General features: G+C 38.3%; 1 protein-coding gene across 3 annotated transcripts; it reads right to left on the bottom strand.

Moving 5' to 3' along the window:
* Nucleotides 1–1,011: 1,011 nt before the first annotated feature.
* LOC134678712 (medium-chain specific acyl-CoA dehydrogenase, mitochondrial) lies at nt 1,012–21,702 on the bottom strand. 3 transcript variants are annotated; one of them, XM_063537371.1, is made up of 10 exons: nt 21,534–21,702; nt 19,001–19,097; nt 16,023–16,190; nt 13,174–13,274; nt 6,726–6,806; nt 5,666–5,796; nt 4,662–4,770; nt 4,004–4,144; nt 2,031–2,220; nt 1,012–1,458 (listed from the first exon to the last, which is right to left on the bottom strand). In XM_063537371.1, the coding sequence occupies exons 1-10, from the start codon at nt 21,549–21,551 to the stop codon at nt 1,226–1,228; spliced, it is 1,269 nt and encodes a 422-aa protein (XP_063393441.1). In that variant the 5' UTR covers nt 21,552–21,702; the 3' UTR covers nt 1,012–1,225. The 3 variants fall into 3 exon arrangements, with proteins under 3 accessions (XP_063393441.1, XP_063393439.1, XP_063393440.1); XM_063537369.1 differs by lacking the exon at nt 13,174–13,274 and adding an exon at nt 11,628–11,731 and having other exon boundaries at nt 21,534–21,698; XM_063537370.1 differs by lacking the exon at nt 13,174–13,274 and adding an exon at nt 7,876–7,976 and having other exon boundaries at nt 21,534–21,696.
* Between the last annotated feature and the right edge of the window lie 304 nt (nt 21,703–22,006).

Genomic DNA, 22,006 nt, shown 5'->3' with positions numbered 1-22,006 from the left:
TACTCCTTGTAACTTAAAACCAATGTTTAATACAGACAAAATTACTGGGTTTGCTTATGAATACGCTGCGTTGTGTAATAAATGACCGTTTCTATTGCACAATCCTTTCACAAGGGCTCCGAATGTAGGTCATTCTTTATGAGTTGAATAGCAAACCGGCACCGAATGTTTTCATTTGCTAAAACAATACTAGTTTTCTTTAACACAATCACATTTTTTGACACATACTGAAGGTAGTGGAACAAAATAAATAATGGAATAATAATTTTAAAGATACTATTTTGTTCATTAGCATCCGGTTTCAGTGTCGCCATCTGGCACATGTCAGCGATCTTTGCGTATCTATGTATTGTTCAATAAGGTACGAGCGAAACCCACAAGAGGGCGCTTTTAGCTAAATAAGTTGAGACCGTATGGATACTGTGGGTGGAAAAAAATGTATACAGAATTGAGAATATCATTTCAGCCTAAGCACCTAAGCATAATATGCTTAGCTTATCACCTTGGATGCGATTCGCACGTCGCTCCGATGTTCGGGGCGGGCTCCGGGATTTCGCGGTAATATTAGGATTTGACTAGCAAATACTTTCAGAGTTTCAACACTCGCGATTGTCAAATCTTCTGTCGCAAGATGCGCGATATATTTTTTATTCCTCTCTCAGTTACAGGCTTTCTCTCTTAGTTCTTAAACTGGCCTTTGCTGTTTGGCCTGAAGGGTGTGGGGCAAGTAAGGCAAGTTCAGAGGCTAGGCTAGACTTTAGGTTTTCCCTTGGTTTGGTAAAAAGGAGATATTCAACACACAGTATGTAAATATATTAATTACCACGTTATAGAGTAAATGATTAAATGTTTGCTCTTTATGACTATAACTTTTACTTACATTATGGAAAAAAATCCGAACAGCCGTCAGATTACTCTTACCTAAGCCTGGCCAATTTAAGTATCTGGGATATGATACATTTGTCTGCCAAATCAAAGACGACCTTAGAAAAAAAGCCAATCAAACGAGCCTTCAGTAAATAACAATTTATATAAAAAATACTTTTACAAGAAACCGTTACACAATTATATTCAGCGCTCATTATAAATACAATCCGTTGAAATAAAGATACATGATAAAGGTACACAATTTACGTCCCTCTAAATCCATAGTAGCTAACTAAAGGGAAAATTTACCTTGACTCTAGTAATAAGATTAAGGGTGTTTATCTCTTCAATGCAATATTCAGGCCTGTTCCTTGGCCGAGGTCAGGACCTCTCTGGAAATGATGAGCCTTTGGATCTGGGAGGTTCCCTCGTAAATCTGGTAGATCTTGGCGTCACGCATGAGCTTCTCGACGGGGTACTCGGTGTTGAAGCCGTTGCCGCCGAAGATCTGGACGGCGTCGGTGGCGTTTTTGTTGGCCACTTCGGATGCGTGGCACTTCGCGACTGACGCGATCACCGTGTTCCTAAAACCTGTTCGACAATATTCATTATTAGTCTTTTATATTTTCACCTAACCCAGTGGTTCTTGGCGGATCACTGGTGGTCATAGGAAGGACCAGGCCGATTTTTGATTTCGATCGCTCGATTTCGTTACTCGTGGAAAACTGCGAAATGCTAATTTTTGAAATACGAGCGATAGAAATTTGAAATATCTAGAGTGGTATTGATCACTCGTTTTCAATTCTATTAGTAGAATTTAAATGCCTAGTAGTGGAGATATTATTAAACGAAATCTAGCGGTCAAAATTCAAAAATCGGCCTCCAGAATTGTCCGCGAATGTATAAACCGAATAACCCTAAGTTGAATTTATTCGATATCTAGGTATTACCAGGCTCGAGCTGTGTCGATATGTGAAACTCATATAGTCAGGAATAATGTGAGCAGCTGAAGCATTAGGTGTCTTACACCAGCTTACGTGAAATGTTGGTGGCAGCACTTTCTTTTTAATCAGGAGTGTCAATGTCGAGTGTATATTACGTGAGATCTACAGCTCAGAGCCGCAAGTACAATGAATGAATAAGTACATGTTTGGTTCCCATACCATGGTCGACGAGCCACGCCGCCCGCTGCCACGCCAGGCGGGAGGTCTCCACGCCCATGGCCATGTCGGCGAGCATGAACGCCACGGCCTGGTGCTTGGCGATGGGCACGCCGAACGTCTTCCGCTCCAGGGCGTACTTCGTGGCCTCGTGGAGCGCGCGGTTGGCCAGCCCGGTGGCACCGGAGGCTACCTGCAATTTTATATTTCATTGTTTACTTTATGTGGATAAAGGATTTATGATAAAATCGGCTAAGAGAATCGGACAGCCAAGTCAACAAACAGTTCCACAATTTTACTTAATGGCAGCACGATTCCTCAGTGAGTTGCCTACATTACTTAATTTAAATTCAGTAATCGATTAAACCAAAGTGTATTTAAAGCATAATTCACCGAAAGTGAAAGAAAGAGAATTATTTGTTAATTCAGTGTATTTTCGAATACTCGTAGTTATTAAAGGCAATTAATGTAAAATGATTCGTATTCATGAGTGTCCGGTCCCCTTTTGTTATGCATATTTTTTGACATGTATCAAAGGCCGACACGGGCATTACAGTGATGCACATAGCCACGGCTTTTTATAATACAAAATAGCCATTCGGGACTAAATATTATTATTGCTATACTATAAGTTGCTGCTTCGCAAGTATGCATTAAATTGTCTATCTACCTCTATCCCGATGCTCAGTAGGTAGATTCTCTGTCCAATATGTATTTGCATCTCACATTTTGCTTAATGAGAGAGTGAGACGCCATGCACATTGGACAGGTGGAATACGCTATGCTAAGGGCTCTAAGCTTTCAAAGTATAAACAAGTGCGTGTGGCTGTAATATTTTAGTACGGCTTACTTCCTTCTAAAAATGTTTCAGACCTAGAATGAAAATTTTACATTATTATGAATAATGTTATACAAGTTATAGGCCAACTAAAAAAGTTATATGTGACGTTTTACGGGAAAAGGTACCTTAAGAGGGTTTTTAGTTTCGGAGGTACCTATATGTTTTGTAAAAAGGTGAAAAAAAAAACAATTTGTTTTATTTTTTGATCTCTAACCATAATGGGTAACGGTTGTTTAAGTACTTGTTTTTATTAGAAGTAAATTACAAACTTTGTAAAGTTGAGTAGAAAAGGTGCCTTACCGCGGAGTGATTGGAAATTCCTATAAAGAACTGGTCAGTATGGTAAAAGAAGTTTGGTAGGGAACTGTATAAGCATTCTGACAAATTTAATCATTATTTCTGCTTAGGAACGAATATTGTGACACCATAAATACCAAAATCCATGACTGCGTTTTTAGGGCTCCGTACCCAAAGGGTAAAAACGGGACCCTATTACTAAGACTCTACTGTCCGTCTGTCTGTCACCAGGCTGTATCTCATGAACCGTGATAGCTAGACAGTTAAAATTTTCACAGATGATGTATTTCTGTTGCCGCTATAACAACAAATCAAATATTAATAAAACAGAATATAATAAACATTTAAGCGGGGCTCGCAAACAACAAATGCGATATTTTTACAGTTCTTTGCGTAATGGTACGAACGAAACGAGTTCGACTCGCACTTGGCCGATTTATACAAATCCAAGACCAACGTACCACACTTGGATAACAATGTACTATTCCCTACTGTAGTATTATGAACGTTTCTTTTATTTTTTGCCTTTTTGTATATTGTGACCGTTTTTTACCACTTTTGTGTTATTTCTACTCAGAATCACGAGCTCTTTCGATCGTAATGGTATAAAAAATGTCCCAGTATTTTTTCCTATTGTGTTAGCATTTCCCCATATACTTTGTATGGCGGTAACAAAAAGGAAAGTTTGAAAATTGTATGGAAAATGTAGGACACTTTTTTCTCCTATGAAAAAGGCTCGCGATCCTGACTAGAAATAACGCAAAAGTGGCAAAAAAGGTCACAATATATAAAAAATGGCTTAAAATAATAAGAAATGGTAGTATGCGAGCAGTGTTACCGGCGGGCGGGTCTTGTCAAAGGCGCCCATGGCGATCTTGAAGCCGGCGCCCTCGCCGATGAGCACGTTCTCCTTGGGGATGCGCACGTCCTCGAACGTGATGCCGCGCGTGTCCGACGCACGCTGGCCCATGTTTTGTTCCTGGTATTAACACACACACCACCAATTAGAAAAAAAACCACTAGATTGCATTTAAATCAATAAAGAAAAACTCAATGACATTATAACAGTTTTTCGATCAGGTCACGTGTCCGTCTTACGAAGCGTCTTACGTCTTACGCTGTCGCGAGTTTAACATTTTTTCCCCATCACAAAAAGTGCACAGCGCCGCTAAAGAAGCTTTCACTTCAACAAGAAAAGGAAACACATTAATATGTATCACAGTTTGTACAAATTAATTTTAATCGACTAGATAACTAAAAACAAAACTGTCAGATAAGGTCACCACTCAAGCGTACTGCCATGATAAGCCATTGTGTTAGTTTTCAGTGGGGACCAAAAATACTACCTTCTCAAACAGCATACTTTAACGTGAGTCATCCTTTACTTGTTTTACAAGAGGGCAAAGTTATTGTTTAACCTCTCGCGCTAATATCAAAACCCGAGCAAGCGAAGTGTAGCGCTTAAATTAATATTTTAATTTTTATTATAATCATACCTTGCGTCCGGGGGTAACTCCGGGCCAGTCCCTCTCGACAATGAAGCCGGTGAATGCCTTGCTGGCCGGGCACTTCGGATCCGGGTTAGTTCTTGCCAGCACGAAGTACCTTTAAATATATAAACCCTGTATTGTGGCATCGTTCAAATTGAAATCTTTATTGTCATATTGTGTGTTACGGTGGTCTCAGTCAATCGCGATGCTGCGTACAAAGTAGAAAAAAATCACAACAATAATTGGTGGATAAATTAGGTGAAAACATTATCAGCTTCAATATTTTATGTAGAAACTAGGTTTAGCCTATATTACATTTTTTTTACTTATTCTATACAACGGTCTCTAGCCTAGTCGGCAATTAACCTGTATACAATCACAAATATTTGTTCCTGATTTATGAATGCTTACTATTTATTTATTCATATGTAAACCGTAGACCATATGTATGTGTTATATACATCGCATCGTTGTCTAGTGGGTACCCACAACCCTCAATTTATTGAATGAAATTGCTTATTGATTGACATATCGCTGGTCCAATATTACAGGGTTCTATGTTTCACTTTTATCGTACTGAAATTTGAACATTGTCATAGTGATGTCGGCGGCCGATCGTAAGATCAGGCAGATCGTAATGTTCCTGTGTATTGTTTTGAGGATAGTCACTCTAAACCAATATATAGGTAAGATAGGTTCGTTAGGTTGTTTCAGATGCCCGAAGGGCAAACTGCCCAGAAATAGAAGCCCCGCCGGGGCTCCGTCGATTCAGGGAACGAGTCAAAGATTTTCACGTTTCACGATATGCCTAGGAATTTCACGATATGCCTGATCCTTCGATCGGCCGCCGACAGTGACATTAAGTCGAATTTCATTTATCTTAAAATGTAACATAGAACACTTTAATATTGGGCCAGCGATATGACATAAAAATAGCTCTATAAAGAACCATTGTCCCTTCTATATAATCTATCTGGAAAGGAATAAAGTTTCAAATACTTGGATCTTACCAGTTGGCGACACCACCATTGGTGATCCACATCTTCTGTCCATTGAGGATCCATTCGTCGCCCTTCTTCTCGGCCCGGGTCTTGATGCCGGCCACGTCCGAACCTGCGCCGGGCTCGGTCACACCGTAAGCCTGCAATCATTCAATCTCTTTTAAACACGGTCACTGCCTGCCACCCGCTAGGTGGACTGTTTGTTTCTTAAGTGCTTTTCGCTACAAAACGGAAATACGTGTTTTTGGCTACACTCGTAGCGCGTAAGCTCATTAGGGGCTGTTCATAAATTACATCATCTATTTTTGACGATTTTTAGGGTTCCGTACCCAAAGGGTAAAACGGGACCCTATTACTAAGACTCCGCTGTCCGTCCATCCGTCTGTCACCAGGCTGTATCTCACGAACCGTGATAGCTAGACAGTTGAAACTTTCACAGATGATGTATTTCTGTTGCCGCTATAACAACAAATACTAATAAGTACGGAACCCTCGGTGAACGAGTCCGACTCGCGCTTTTCCGGTTTTTACTTACACCATTGGGACAGGACCCCCGAAGTACTGAAGCCATAAATAATATGTTATTTTAAAGTTGTATTCTTGGTGAGTCAAAGCTTGAGAATAAATTGACCTGCATTTTTCCAAGTTGGTAACGCGCATGTATCTTTGGTGTTTCGTCCGTAGCCTAGGCGTCCGCTTGCCATTAGACGGGCCGTACCGTACGGTGTTGTGGGTACAGAACGATAACTACGTACGTACTTTCTTTTCTTTATCTAGATACTAATTAATAATCTTAAGATAGGGGGCGTGCATGAACTATAGGGGACCGCATAAGAACCGTCAGATTTTTGGCGCGAGGCGTAAATGTGACGTTCATGCTTCCTAAGTAGCCCACAAGTGGCAGAACCTACTATGCCCAAGGAAACGTACCTACGAGAAAGGTAGATGGTAGCACTTGTTTTGGCAATGTACATGTGTACATATATAATGTTTCCGATTAGGGCCACAAGGTGGCAGACCCTCCAACGCGCACGGTCCCTATAGATGTGTTAAGGTTGAGGAAACTTACAGCAACAAGCGGTTCGTCGATCAGCCTGCCCAGGTACTTCTTTTGCTGTTCCTTGTTACCAGCAATGATCACGGGTGTTTGCTGAAATATTAGAAATAAACGAGTTAGCTCACGTACGGGATATTAAACATACAACATTACATTAATGTTCTATCAAACCGATATCCCAAAGCACATAAAAGCATTATAAAGCAAGAAAAAGGTATGATGTTAGTAAACTACGAAGTAAAGCGTATACGAGTCTCCATGGAGTGATAATGTGTGAGGTATGCATAATGTATCAACATAAATGGATCAGCTGCTCGTCGCTACAGTTATTAACATATACGTGAATTTTATACGGTATGACTTCAAATTGCCGAACTACTTCAAAACTTGCTACACTCCAAAACTAGTGTCCACGAGTGGCAGAATACTGTTACTTCAATAAGTTATTATTATTACAATAAGTCAATAACAAATGAAACTAAGATGAAATGCCTAATAAAATAGTCCGCTCTACAAGGTACTTAGCTTGCATGTAACATGCAGACCAGACACGTTTTCCTTTCACAGAAAGTCTTCGCACGCCCGTCTCGCTGAACTCCCAACTTCTTCCATGCACGGGTTACATTCTCATCCTCTTAACATAAGTAGAATGGCGTAAAATAACACCGATAAATGAGGTACGGTCAGCCAAGAAAGTGGTCCACCACTTTTCGAGTCTATTAATCAGATGATAGAGTCGAAACAGATGATAGGGTAGACCACTTTCTTGGCGGACTGTACCTAGTTCAAATTAAGTTTTACTTATTTATTAAGTACAGTATAGTAAAGACCAATAGAGTTAGACCAAGGATAATCTGCAGCGATTTTGATAACTCACGCAGTGCAAGTGTTATTTATACGTCATAATTTCATATACGTTTGACGTTTAAACTAACACTTGCACTGTGTGGGCTATCAAAATCGCTGCAGACTTTTCTTGGTCTAACTCTATTGGATTTTAATAAATCAAATAACATTATTCGATCATTCTACTAATATTAGGACTCTGAGGAAAGAACACCCCTAAACTAACTTTGTAAAAAGAAACCGATTAGTATTTTTAATTAGATCATGCACAGTGCAAGTAGGTAATCCATCGAAAAACTCCAATCGCTTCACTCACGCCAAGCCCACTGGCTTCCATTGCAGTCATGATACCGGTGCAGCCATAGGCCAGCTCCTCTGCTACCATGCAACCTTCGAAAACTCCCATGTTCATACCACCTAAAGAAATGAGAAGGGTGAACTGATGTAAGCGACGATGTATATAATAGATACATATAACATATAAACGGAATAGGTAAATATCTATATATGTATAGGTAAATAAGTTGACAAGACACACAAATAAATGCCCTTACCAGGATTCGAACCCGGGACCTCCTGCTTCGTAAGCAGGGTCACGACTATAGTTCGTTAGCATTAGAATGAACGTAAGCGATCTTGACATGTCTTTTAATTGAAAAACGCTTTTTAAAAATCAGTAACTATTAGGTACTTATGAAAGCAGAAGAATAAAAATGATCGTATTAGATTCATAATTGTTACATATTTGCCATGACTTATTTTTGAAACGTGTCTTTCAATTAAAAGATACATCAAGATTGTTTACCTTATTTCTAATGCTAAAAAAACGTACCATAGGCTAAGAGGACGTTAAATACTAACTAATAAATCTTTATATGAACGCACGGCGAGCTCTCTGGTTTTCTATACGAATTCAGTTCCAGAACAGCGGTTACCGACATACCAATTCAGTATCGGGACCCTTCCCGATTTGAAAGGTATAAGTTGTCATAAGTATGTATATATGTCTGGATTAGTTACCTTTTCTGTGCCTATGCAGTACCTACTAATGAAGATGGAACCAAATACGAATTTGGGGAACTCTTCAATGTTTTAAATATGCTTATCTTACATAGTTACGAGGCTTTGAGTATTATTTAATAGATTTCGTCATATTGGAAATTGGAAAAGTTCACCATCTTGTCTAATATATCAAATTCAATAAGGATGATAAGTAATAAATATATAAAGTAGGTAGTTACCTAAAATGTAAAAAAAATTTGTTTGTGTACAATGTCCCTACGGGAAGACCATAAGTAGTCCAATACCACGGCAATTATAAGAAGTAGAAGCTTCAACAGAACCGATGTTTGAAAACCACTGATAATGCTGCCCGTTACTAATAAAAACACATTTATTACTTGCGGATGATAAAACGTATCATCATAATATATTTCCTCCGATCTATGAATAGCTATTACTACCCCAATAACTACTTCAAGTAGACTGCGGCCAAAAAACTTAGTAATACGATAGAATACGCTGAATACGTAAAATTTCAAAATCTAAATAGTAGAATGATGAAGAGAATCATTGTTTTATGTACGATTTAACCATGATTACGAAGATCACTGACGACAATTTGTTTGAGACTATTAGGAAAATGCGCTGATCACGGGAGTTGCGATGCACGAACATTTAGCGAAATTGCTGACGATCGCTGTCAAAATGCTTAAAAAACAGAAAACAGTTATAAAATCTATATTTGACGATTTTAACACGACCCTCTACCAATAACTAATTAATGAATGTCATCCTAACCACCTCGTAGAAGTGTAAATGTAGAATAAATAGGTATATTGTCAATGGATTTCGAAATAGTTTTTTATAGTGATAGTAAAACAAGTGTGAGAATGAAAGCTTAATAGGTACGTTAATACAGCGGGGTCCACAAAGAGCGAGCATACGCGCGAGGCAAGTGTATGTAGACGAGCACACGCGCGCCAATTTAAATCCGTATTTTTGGCAATTCCCTGTTTCTTCGTTAATTAAGCTAATTTTTGTGTTATAGACCTTGAGGTCCTGGTTTTGAATCCCGGTAAGTCCTGGTTCCGGTAAGTACAAACATTTCTTAATTTGGGGCTAGTTTGATCTACGTAAGTGTCCCCAGTCCCCAAATATTTATTTACTGATATAATGAATTAGAAGGATGTATATATGGTGGCCGTTACAAGGATAAGAACGTAGTCTGATTGATTTTGCCGAATATTCTCCCAAGGAACTAGTGACGAGCTCGATAACTGCAAAGCATGAGCATTGAGTTTGTATCTTTGTAACATAAGACTTACTCCCAAATTAGTACTGATGATGGCCGTCTTAATACCCGTACACCCGAAAGCGAATTCTTCAGCGATAACACATTCCTCGAACACTCCTAAATTGCCGACGCCGCCTGAAAAAACTCTCACTTCTAAATAATGCTATAATTGGCCGTCAAGGGAGTGAGCCTGAGTCAAGAGTTGGTGATAGCACCTACTACTTAATTATCTCACCTATCTGTCGTTTTTGGACACTAGAAGATTTACGTACTCGTAAAAAGACTTCCGTTATACAATTAAATAAAACCATTGTGCCTACCTCCGTACTTTACGAGGAATCTGATCATACTTTTATGAGTTGATAACGTGGGCAGTAAAAATTACACATGATGCTATCCAAGAATCATGTCAAGAATTATTCATGTCGGTTTTGGTTTCGCTACAAAGAATCATGTTTTGGCCGAAGATTCGGTTTCGGACAAAAAATGCCGAACCTTTCGACCGCACCGAAACAGTATTTCCGGCAAAGTTGTGAACCGGTTTTTTCTTCATAGATAAATACCGGTATTATTACGTTCTTTGATTCATTATTTCATGGGTTAATCTAATAATACGAAGCTTACCTAAATATGTACATGAATCAGTCCTACGGAAAGAGCATAAAATTATTAAAAATATTCGGCAATTTTGGGATTAAAAAAATCCGGTTCCGGCAACCGAAATTTTAAAACACTATTATAATATTATATGAAGAGGCCAGATCACTGAGTTCGTTTTTCCATGAAATTAATCCATTAGAATTGATCATTTCATGATATGGTTAGTTGAGTTTTGACTTTTTCATGATGTGGCCAACCGATCAATTCATGAAATGAATGCCACATCATGAAATTATCAATTCCAAGATCTGGCCACATCATATATTATGCATCTACCTTATGCACTTGAAAGTATGACTTAATGACGTGAAAAAAAAATATAAGTGAATAATAAGTTAACAGGAATGATCCCACAATACCTACCAAAATCGAGAGTTTTAAGCTCTGGTTTAAATAATTATTGGAAGTTATTTAAGTGTTTGTTTCGATCGCGATTGACAGGGAGCGTGCATGAACTATAGCCTATATATGTATAGGAGTATAAGGCACTGGTCCCACCGCGAGCTAGTAAGCTATGAGCTATCGGCTATAAACACGAACAAAAGATAAGCACTCCCGTGTAAATAAAAGAGACACGGCGATATTTATAGTTACTCGCCCAGCGGTGAGCTATAAATATCGCCGTGTCTCTTTTATTTACACGGGAGTGCTTATCTTTTGTTCGTGTTTATAGCCGATAGCTCATAGCTTACTAGCTCGCGGTGGGACCAGTGCCTAAGAGCCGTCAGATTGTTGGCGCGAGGAGTAAATGTGAAGTTTATGTTTTCGATTTAGCCCACAAGATGGCAGGACCTACCAGAACGGTAGATGGTAGCACTTGCTTTGCCAATGTACATGTTACGAGTATGTTTCTGATTCCGGTCACAAGATGGCAGACCCTCAACGCGCACGGTCCCTATAGCCATAGAGTCGGCCGACAATGTTCGACGCATATTCGTGACTTGGAGTCACCCATGACAGTAATACATACATGCATTTTCCTCCACACCTGCCACGAAGTCCCGCTGATAGCTAAGACGAGAGATGTATGTATTTTATGGAAAAGTGAAATATGCTAGAAATAGCGTTAAACAGAGACGCCCAGCGATTAGCAACTCATGTCACGGACTCACGCCCAGGTTGGTGCCCCCAATGGCTGTGCAGATGCCAGAGCACCCGAATGCGAACTCTTCGCCGATCAAACACTCCTCGAACACTCCTAGATTACCAACACCGCCTGAAACACCCCCTCAATTGCCTCAATCAAAATGTTTTAGCACGTGCCTACATATACATAGAGACTATTATATGTTAAAATTAACAAATGAATACCTAACATGTATATTAGGTGCGGCAAATAATAAAACATACCATATATACCTAAATTGAATAAAGCCCCATTTAGACGGTTCAAGAGCTTGCATGCAATCGCAACATTGCGGTATTCAGCCGATCGACTGAAGTCAAATAATGCAAGTTCTTGAACCGTCTAAATGAAACTTTAAGGAGGTGTATTACTATTTGCCTCAAGTCATGACCTAAAATTACTTTAAACATTGTACTGATATAATAGTCTACAAAAATTATGTCTCATTAGTATTGAGGGAACGACTGATGATGATGATAATGATTATTCATTAAAAAGTTATTTTTCTTTGGTGGCTTCTAATCTTTAATCTAATCTGTAATTAAGTATTTAGCTATTAAGTTTAATAAAATATACCTGAACACAATAGTTAAGTACATCGTTAATAAATCGCCTAAACAAGTTAAGTGCTTTGACTAATATTTGTTCGTAGAGTTAGATGAATTTATACAATAGCTATGAACTATCCCAAGCAGCTCATTTGACAATGTTTTGAAAGAATAGGCTGAACAGCAAAGCCGTAAAAATATTTAGTGTTGACCACTCACTCCTAAACCACTGCCAGTGATAGCTAACGTTACACCCGTGCAGCCAAACGCTAACTCTTCCGCGATCATACTCGTTTCGAACGATCCAATATTCCCAATGCCACCTGAAATAGCTCGCTTAACTATTAAATGTGTATTTTTCCTATTGTCTGTCCACACATACAACAGCAATAATTTTCACTGCTCTTAAGCATCATAGTATCTTAGAACCTGTCGCATTTATGATTCAAATAAAAATCTGACGATTAAGTAGACAATATAAAATGCACCTTTGATATTATCTAAGGGTACAAAAAGCCTGACCTTGCTTCAATATCTGAACTTTGTGTGGCACTGCTCAAGTACTCATATAGATCCGGTTTTTTCTTCATACAAATAATACCGGTATTATTTCGTTCTTTGGTTTATTATTACATTTTAATGGGACAATCTAATAATACGAAGTTGTTACCTAAATAGGTACATGATTCATTCCTATGTATAGAGCATAAAATAATTAAAAATATTGGGCTATTTCGGGTTAAAAAAAAACCGGTTACGAGCCTTGGTTAAGATGAACAATGATAAGCAGAAAGTATGAATAACTGACAATGAGGTTAAAATCTGCCAATAGAGACGTTGACCCATGTAAAAAAATATAGTTAATATTTGAGTTCATAAATAATTGTCTTTGTAGTTTTTAATCTCATTATCTGTCTCCATTCCGCCAGATTTTCACAACCATTCCAGTCAACCCACACATAACCGAGTTGCATTAGAGCTCACTCCGACTTCGGTGATGTAAATGGCTGCCATGATCCCGGAGCAGCCGAACGCCATTTCCTCGGCGACTAGGCAATTCTCAAACACCCCTAGTCCTAGGCCGCCTGTCGTTGAGGTTAAAAAAGACCCGTTAACGCTTTGACAGGTTATTCGTATAAAGATACATACAAGCAAATCTCGTCCTTATGGTAAGCCACAAAGTGGGACCTTTGAGTAGACTTCGACACATATTACTATCGTAATCATTCTGTATAGGTAGTTTACAGATACTTGGGGTTCGCATATTTTCCTAGAAAAGCCGGAACAATATTTTCCCAATTATTAAATTACGTATAAAGTTAAATAATAAATACAGACAAGAACGAAAACAATAAATTAAGGTTATCATTGGGTCGATAGCAAAGACGAATATAAGATTATAGATATCTTACCCGAGTAGGTACATAATTTATTTTTGCCTTGACTTGTACGTTGTACTTTGGTTGTAAGTACTATTTGATAAATGATAAAAGAACAAGTTAACTCCCAATTCTCCGTCTATAAAAAATCTTATCAAAGAGAACAGCTATTCTTAAACAGTTGAAAATAATAAGTGACACACTCCATGAAGACGTATATACCGGGTGTGGCCTGAAACACGAGCAAATAATTAAAATAATATTAATTGTACTCTTAAAATAGTGACGCTTTTGTTCAACAACTTTTAAAAATTATGAAGTATTTAGACTCCCTATCTTTCATACAAAATAAATATTATCTTCAATGGACGCCATCGCGACGCCATTATCATAGTGACTGACGTTGCTTGTCACGCCTTAAACATAACAAAGTTTGCAATACATTGCGTCTTAGGATAAACTTTAAAGTGTATTAAAATTCAAAACCACAAGTTATTTTTAAAAGTCGCTGAACAAATGTTGGTCAGTATGAGGAGTACAGCTTACGGTTTAATTTTTTGCTCATATTACAGGCCACATCCGGTATAAGTATATTAAAAAGTATTAGTTTTTTTAGATAAGTATTTATTTATCCATTTTTATAATACCAGTAAATAATTACGAGGATGTTTCAATTGGAACATTATAAATATTTACTTTCAATTGACCGTAGTTCTGTAGAAAGCGACCAACTTTTTATTTTTGTCAAAGTGACTTACACCCTAACTCAGTGGCTTTGGTCGCTTTCTGCATTGATAAAAAAATTGAATTGGTCGTTTTCTGCATAACTGCGGTCAATTATTGTTGATATATTGATATATAGACAAAATCGGCATTAATTGTTTAAAACTTGATCCAGGTCCAATACGGATATGATGGACGTTCTTGTCTACGTGACAGCATGATAAAACGTTGCCGGTCACTTTCTATCCCGCGGTGTTAAAAAGTGAGTTATTTGATAACGTGGATAAAACCATCCATAATACGCCGGCAGGACGCTTTTACGATCACTTAAAATATCCCCATCGGTATTAGGTTTAACTAATAACTGGCAGTAACGTGCATTATATAGAAGTGTAAGTATCAAATGTACGTAGGGGGATACTGGCCACTTACACCTATGTTGGAGGTTAACAAGGCTGCTTTAATTCCAGCGCATCCGAATGCAATCTCTTCAACGACTAGGCAAGAATCAAATACGCCTAGCTCCAACCCCCCTGCAATAACACCTTGTATAAATTGTTTAGTCGCCCAATAAGATTTATTTTACTTTATTTCCATTTGGAGCGTATCTATAGGTATGGTACAGCAATATGTTGCTCTTCGAAGGCCGTGTCAGACATTTTTGCTGCCTTCATTGTGTAACATTTTATTGCAGGTGACAGTAGCTACATTAAAAAGTCCATCCAATATACCTAACATGATACAATAAAGGTTCTGTTATTGACGTTTAAGCTTATTATGCAATGTCACGCGATATTCGTTTAAAAGCCCATTAACGTGCACACTAGCGCCACTGCTAAATAATTGTGATTATTTCAATTTAACGACAGGTACATATTTGTAAAAAGGGGGCCTTTACGTACTGTATTGTGTATTTAAGTACCTTTTAAATACATCAAACTAGTTTTTGTGTTGCTGGATTCGTCGATCTAGGAACTCAAAACAAAAACGGTCGTTTTAACTTTGGACGCATAGATTGACGAACCCAGCAACATAAAAACTAGTTTGATGTATTCAAAAGGTACTTAAATACGTAATACAGTACGAAGCGGCCTCCTTTTTTTAAATACCTGTCGTTAAATTTTAATAATCACCATTCTTTAGCAGTGGCGCTAGTGTGCACGTTGGTGGGCTCTTAAAACGTGGACAATTGTCACGATTGTCACGAAATTAAATGTAATGTACCTACTTACTACATATATACCTACTTGCATTGTTATGATGGTTATGGTATTCCACAAATCGTCATTTCCCGGCCTCTGATATCGTTTCGAATGTAAGGAGGAAATCTTTTCAACTAGGTAAACTGATAATCTTAAATATCGTAATAATATGGCGTTGTGTCTAAAGTGAACTCTCGTGTACCTACCATACCTAAGGTACCTAAACTTTCTTGAGTGCATTCATCTGAAATGTGGTACTTGTACTTTGTTTAAATGTGAGCAACGACATAAATATAATACATCTAGTTTATCACTGGTTCTACCTATATAACTGGTGGAAATACACCTATTTGCCACCACATATTTCGCCGACACTTCATTTTTGATTTTTGTATTGCTGCAACCACAGAACATATTAAAGAGGTATATTCTTATTTCTGTGGCTGCAACTGTAATGCAGTTGGTCCTATAATGACGTTTGATCTCCACAATCAAATATTAGACGGATGAAATAGAATGATAACGTTACCGCAATGTTCGGGGATGTGTCCGTTCATGAGGCCGACCTCCCAGGCCTTCTTGACGATGGGCCATGGGTACTCGCCGCTCTTGTCGTACTGCGCCGCCACTGGGATGATCTCTTCCTTGGTGAACTTGCGGGCCAACTCCTGCAGGGCCTTTTGCTCGTCGGTTAGCTCTGTAAACCACAGTCAAACAAATTGATAAACATGCTTACTTTTTAGGGTTCGATACCATAAAAAGAAAAAAGCGGAACCCTTATAGGATTTTTATATACGAAAAATAATGATTAATTGGCCGAAAGGGCTTGTTTCTCTATGAAAACCATAGAAAATTAGCCATTTTGAAAAGACACTCCTCATTTACATTAAACATCGAGTTGAAATCCTCTGTTTTCGTGTTATTTGAATAATATGTATCTTGAAACCTTCTTCAAAGTCGAGGTGTAAGTTCGCGACATGGACGCTATTTTGGGCTTCGGATGAGTGCAGTGGTTCTCTTTACCCTACATATTTAACTAAGTATATACTATTTGATACTAGTAACCTGTATAATTATATATCTTTATTCGTCACACACTCCATATCAATCTCTAATGTTACCCATTACCCCTTAGCCTTCGGGAATTAATTTGGGATAGCAAGTAGGTGTTTGTGCTTAAACTATGCATATCTGTACTGTATGTTCTAGCGGTATATTGACCACCAGTTTTACTTTAAAAATGGATATATGTATCATTTCGTAGGCTAAGGCGGCAAACCTCTTATCTACTTCAAATGAATTTTAAGAGGTTCGCGACATCCAAAAGACACTCCTCATTTACATTAAACATCGAGTTGAAATCCTCTGTTTTCGTGTTATTTGAATAATATGTATCTTGAAACCTTCTTCAAAGTCGAGGTGTAAGTTCGCGACATGGACGCTATTTTGGGCTTCGGATGAGTGCAGTGGTTCTCTTTACCCTACATATTTAACTAAGTATATTATACTATTTGATACTAGTAACCTGTATAATTATATATCTTTATTCGTCACACACTCCATATCAATCTCTAATGTTACCCATTACCCCTTAGCCTTCGGGAATTAATTTGGGATAGCAAGTAGGTGTTTGTGCTTAAACTATGCATATCTGTACTGTATGTTCTAGCGGTATATTGACCACCAGTTTTACTTTAAAAATAGATATATGTATCATTTCGTAGGCTAAGGCGGCAAACCTCTTATCTACTTCAAATGAATTTTAAGAGGTTCGCGACATCAGCCGACGGTTGTTTTTTAGTAAAATATCTTGTATAGATAAATATCTATTGAAACAACCTTATCATTCTCAAAATACGGCCGCTAATCCATTCTATATTACATCTGATACGCAACGATAACGTTAGTACGTTGAGCGCTGTCTAAAGGACACATTTCGAACCTGGAACCATAGGACACGTCATACTTATCGATCTTTGGACTTCGGGGTCTAGAAACTTAATCAGATGGCTCACTAGCAGAGCTTTAGAGAGCCATTCAACTTAATACTTCGGTTCAATGTTCTGATACTTTACCTACTTTCCTCTCTGGAATTATTTCCCATAATGTCAATACATTATGAAAAGGTAGTTTTACTTAATTTGATGCATTATTTTGATTAGGCGTTGTAAAAATTAGATGCGAAATTTCGATTTCAAATTAATTTCAGTTTTCCTAACTCACATAATAATTAAAAATAAGAAAAAATCGAACCTAGGGGCATAGCCGTGGTTGATATACATACAACAAATTGTGTCATATTTTCAATAATGTTAATATAACCATTAACCAATAGTGACAACTACTTTAATGAAAAATTAAAACTTGTGTGACATTCTTTTGTTTCTTATTGTATATCGTCGGGTGACAAGCTAACTTGACGATAATTTTAATCTAGAGTAATAAAAAATTGTGTTTTATGGTAAGACCGTTATCTGCAATAACATTGCTGTTGTCGTGTGGGGTTAGCCATTAATCTCGCCTTTCAAGGACATGGTACACTTCAAGGGACAAATACTGATTATCACTGACACGACCAAATTTATTGCTTCTAAAAATATGTAGAATTAATTGAGTCTTTATCTATAAAAATGCATTTAAAATTAGGTTGACAGAATGTATTAAGGAGTATATGACAGAAATAATATATAATATAATTAATAAATATAGGATAATAATGATATTTGTAAAGGATATAGAATTATAGATTTTATGTAGGTAATAATAAGTCATGCTTAGCGGCACATTGTATGTTTAATTTTCACACTGCTTGTAGGTTGAATATGTGGAACTGTTGTATATATAAGACTTTTTATTGTAACCATGTTCTTGAAAATAAAAATATCTGATTGACTTAAGTTAAAACATTTTTTTAATACTTTGGTGCTTAAACTTTATGATCATATCTGTACATTTTTTTTTTACAATGGAATCACCCTAAAATTCTGTCCAAGCCAGTTTAGTATGGCAATTTTAGTTTTCTGAAAATTATAGGGTATCCCTATAGTTCGTTTTTTTTAGCATTAGAAAGAAGCACAAAGAAGGTAAGCAATCTTGAATGTACTTTATAGCTGGTTTGTTACTGCACACCGTTGTATGGGGACCTTGCACTTTGAGACTATGCGCTGAAACTTGGCACAGTTGCTCTAAACTCGGTCTAGAGGATTCCTAGTCTATGCCCTAAACTTAATTCTTTTGATGCTACAACAAAAAAATTCCCAAATTTAAAAGAACCATTCATTTATATTTTTTCTTATAAGGGTAAATGCACAAGAATTACATTTATTAAATATAATATGCATGGGCCTAGAATTATTTAACAGTTTGTAGTCATGTCATGTTTAATGCCAGACTTGTGCAAAGGTTGAGTTTAATTCAATGACGAAAAACATAAATGGTCCAAAAAGTAATTAGCAAAATGATTTGAAAAATATGGTGATGTAACTGATGAATATAGTAAATTGTTACCAAAAGAGAAGCCAGTAGTCGGGACAGGTTTTGGAGCCGCAGCTGCCGGGCGCGTGGTTGACAGCTGACGGTACAGTGGACGGGTGGCCCGGGCAAGCTATAAAAATTAAAATGTTGACACATTAATATTTTTACGAATTTACATTATATTGTGGCCAAAACAACAAGCAAATCATCTCATCTTACACTAAGTTTTTGTAAATAACAAATTGCACATAGATTCTTAGAAAAGAAAACCTACAGGTATTCACTGAAGTGAATTTAGTTTAGTAAGGATTGGCACTGGAGCATAGCCTGCTACAACTGGACAAACAAGCTATCAGTATATAGTGGACCAGACGGTATACCTGCACGTGTACTAAAGCAGTGTGCGCCTGAGTTGTCTTCTGTACTGACACGCCTGTACCGCCTCTCTCTCCAAACAAGAACGGTGCCGAAATCCTGGAGGCTTGCAAACGTGCAGCCAGTACCCAAGAAGGGTAGTCGTGCTGATCCCTGCAATTACCGACCAATCGCCATTACCTCCATGCTCTGTAAAGTCATGGAAAGGGTACTTAACGGCAAGCTGCTGGCATACCTCGAAGCAAATGATCTGCTCAGTGACCGTCAATATGGCTTTCGCCGAGGTCGGTCTACTGGGGATCTTTTAGCGTATGTCACGCACTGCTGCGGCGAGGCCATCGAGAGGAAAGGTGAAGCGCTTGCTGTTTCACTGGACATCTCGAAGGCCTTTGACAGGGTTTGGCACGCAAGTCTCCTTAGCAAGCTTCCTGCATACGGCATCCCTGCTGACTTTTGTAGCTGGCTATCTGATTTCTTGAGTGAACGGTCGATCAGAGTAGTTATTGATGGCTGCTCTTCAGACCTCATGGCCATTGACGCCGGTGTTCCTCAGGGGTCTGTTCTCTCCGCAACCCTTTTCCTGCTCCACATTAACGACATGCTGCAACCCAGCATTGTAGGTTATGCAGATGACAGTACGGTTGTTGAGAGATATTTGGCTGGTGCAGGGGACAGCAGGGAGGATATACGTTCACAGAGAGAGGCCATGGTTGAGCGAATGAACTTGACCCTTAGTCTCGTTTCCCAGTGGGGTGATGACAATCTGGTCACGTTCAATGCCTCCAAAACGCAGACGTGTCTATTTTCCGCAAAACGGAGTCCATTCGACCTGACTCCTTCTTTCCGGGGTGCATCTGTACCTATTGCCGACAGCCTGGAACTCCTCGGCATGGAGCTGAGTTCAGTCCTCAGCTTCGGCAGCTTCATTGAGTCTAAAGCACAAACTGCGGCCAGAAAGCTGGGCGTCCTAAATAAGGTGAAGCGATACTTCACACCTGGACAGCTTCTAACACTTTACAAAGCTCAAGTCCGGTCGTGTATGGAGTATTGCAGCCACCTGTGGGATGGCTCAGCTAAATACCAACTCGCCGCTTTGGACTCAGTGGAGCGCAGAGCCAGGAGGATGATTGGCGACAAGAAGCTAACGGCTAAGCTTCAGTCTTTGGCCCATCGGCGGAAAGTCGCCAGCCTGTCGGTATTCTACAGGTTGCACTTCGGGGAGTGTGCCCAAGAGCTACACGAGCTTATTCCACCGTCCCCATTCTACCATCGGACTTTTAGACGCACGGCCGGTTTCCATCCTTACTTGGTAGATATTCCACCAATTCGCACGAAGCGCTTTGCTTCTACTTTCCTTATGCGCACTGCCAAGGAATGGAATTCCTTGCCGGCGTCTATATTTCCGTGTTCTTATAACCCGGCAACCTTCAAATCAAGAGTGAACAGGCACCTTCTGGGCGAGCTCGCTCCATCGTAGGCCACGTCTACGCCTCGGCTAGTCTGTGGCCATGAGTAAGCCCATTCATAATAAAAAAAAAAAAAAAAAAACTTTTTCAAAATAGATGAATATTTTTTGTAACTGCTAATAAGTTTGGCTAGTCAAACTATATTCAATTGTAACTATGTTAGCATCTGGCACCAATTCGCCAGCATGCCAGTGCTGGCATATAGCAACAATACAATAATTGCAAACAGGGTTAAAGAAATCCAGCCACTATATGATACCAATCTCAATAGCAAATTTACCAGAAATAAGTGAACGATGTTAATAAAAAATAAACTTCTATTCTACTTTTTTTGTATCAATGAGATGGTTAAATTGATTATGCCTGTTATAAAATTTTACATAATCATGTTAGTCTATTCTAAATCTATAAGCAAACGATATGGGAGTAGATACTGTACGAGCAATTAAATATATCGCTTGATAATTAGGTATATTTGTTGACAAATTTAAGTAACATTGGCCGAACGTCCGGTTAAACGAACTTTGGACATCTTGTTAACCTCTGATAGTTCAGGCTTTTCTATTATTACCTATTGCATAAACTGTACAAATAAAAAGTAATTATTACATCGAGCTTTTAACCTGAGAACCTAAATAAGAATCCGGGATAAAATTATGGGTATTATTTTGAAACCTATTAGCGATATTAATAAGCATAAAGTAAACACTAAACTGAAAACTTACTTGGCTTAATGGCTGCATTTTGTTCTAAAATAAATTTTCAATAAAATAAAAATTAGACTGATTTCTGGACTTTGCACTGTGTTGTGAGTTTGCTAAGTTAGTGTCGTGCATATAACACGACACGTAAAATAGAATGAATCTAAAAGGAACCCTACGTCTATCACAATAATAAATAAATCAAAAAATGTAGGTGAGGTGAGAGGTGGGGAGTAAAGCTGAAGGCCTACCACAAACCACGTTCGAAGTGTTGCCTCCATGTCAACCTTACGGACAAATTTACAAGTGCGATAGAGAGGCAACACGTCCAACGTGGTTTGCGGTAAGCCCTCAGTATGGGCTCCACAGACATTCGATTTTTTATTATAGATTGCGCCACTTGAGAGATCGATTGAATTTGTTATACGTACTTAGTCGGCAATGTAGAGAAAATCACATGCGATTTGTTGCAAGGTTTATGGATCCACAGATAATTA

The sequence above is a fragment of the Cydia fagiglandana genome, chromosome Z (genome assembly GCF_963556715.1).
Source record: "Cydia fagiglandana chromosome Z, ilCydFagi1.1, whole genome shotgun sequence".
NCBI classification, from domain to species: Eukaryota; Metazoa; Arthropoda; class Insecta; order Lepidoptera; family Tortricidae; genus Cydia; species Cydia fagiglandana.
This window is presented reverse-complemented; position numbering and strand designations above follow the sequence as displayed.

Bases quoted from the DNA above. Each gene is read 5' to 3' on its own strand.
- LOC134678712 (XM_063537369.1), bottom strand. The intron at 11,732-16,022 runs GTAACGTTATCA...GGGGTGTTTCAG, and splicing joins ACACATCCCCGAACATTGCG to GCGGTGTTGGTAATCTAGGA. The intron at 4,145-4,661 runs GTATGATTATAA...TGTTAATACCAG, and splicing joins GAGTTACCCCCGGACGCAAG to GAACAAAACATGGGCCAGCG.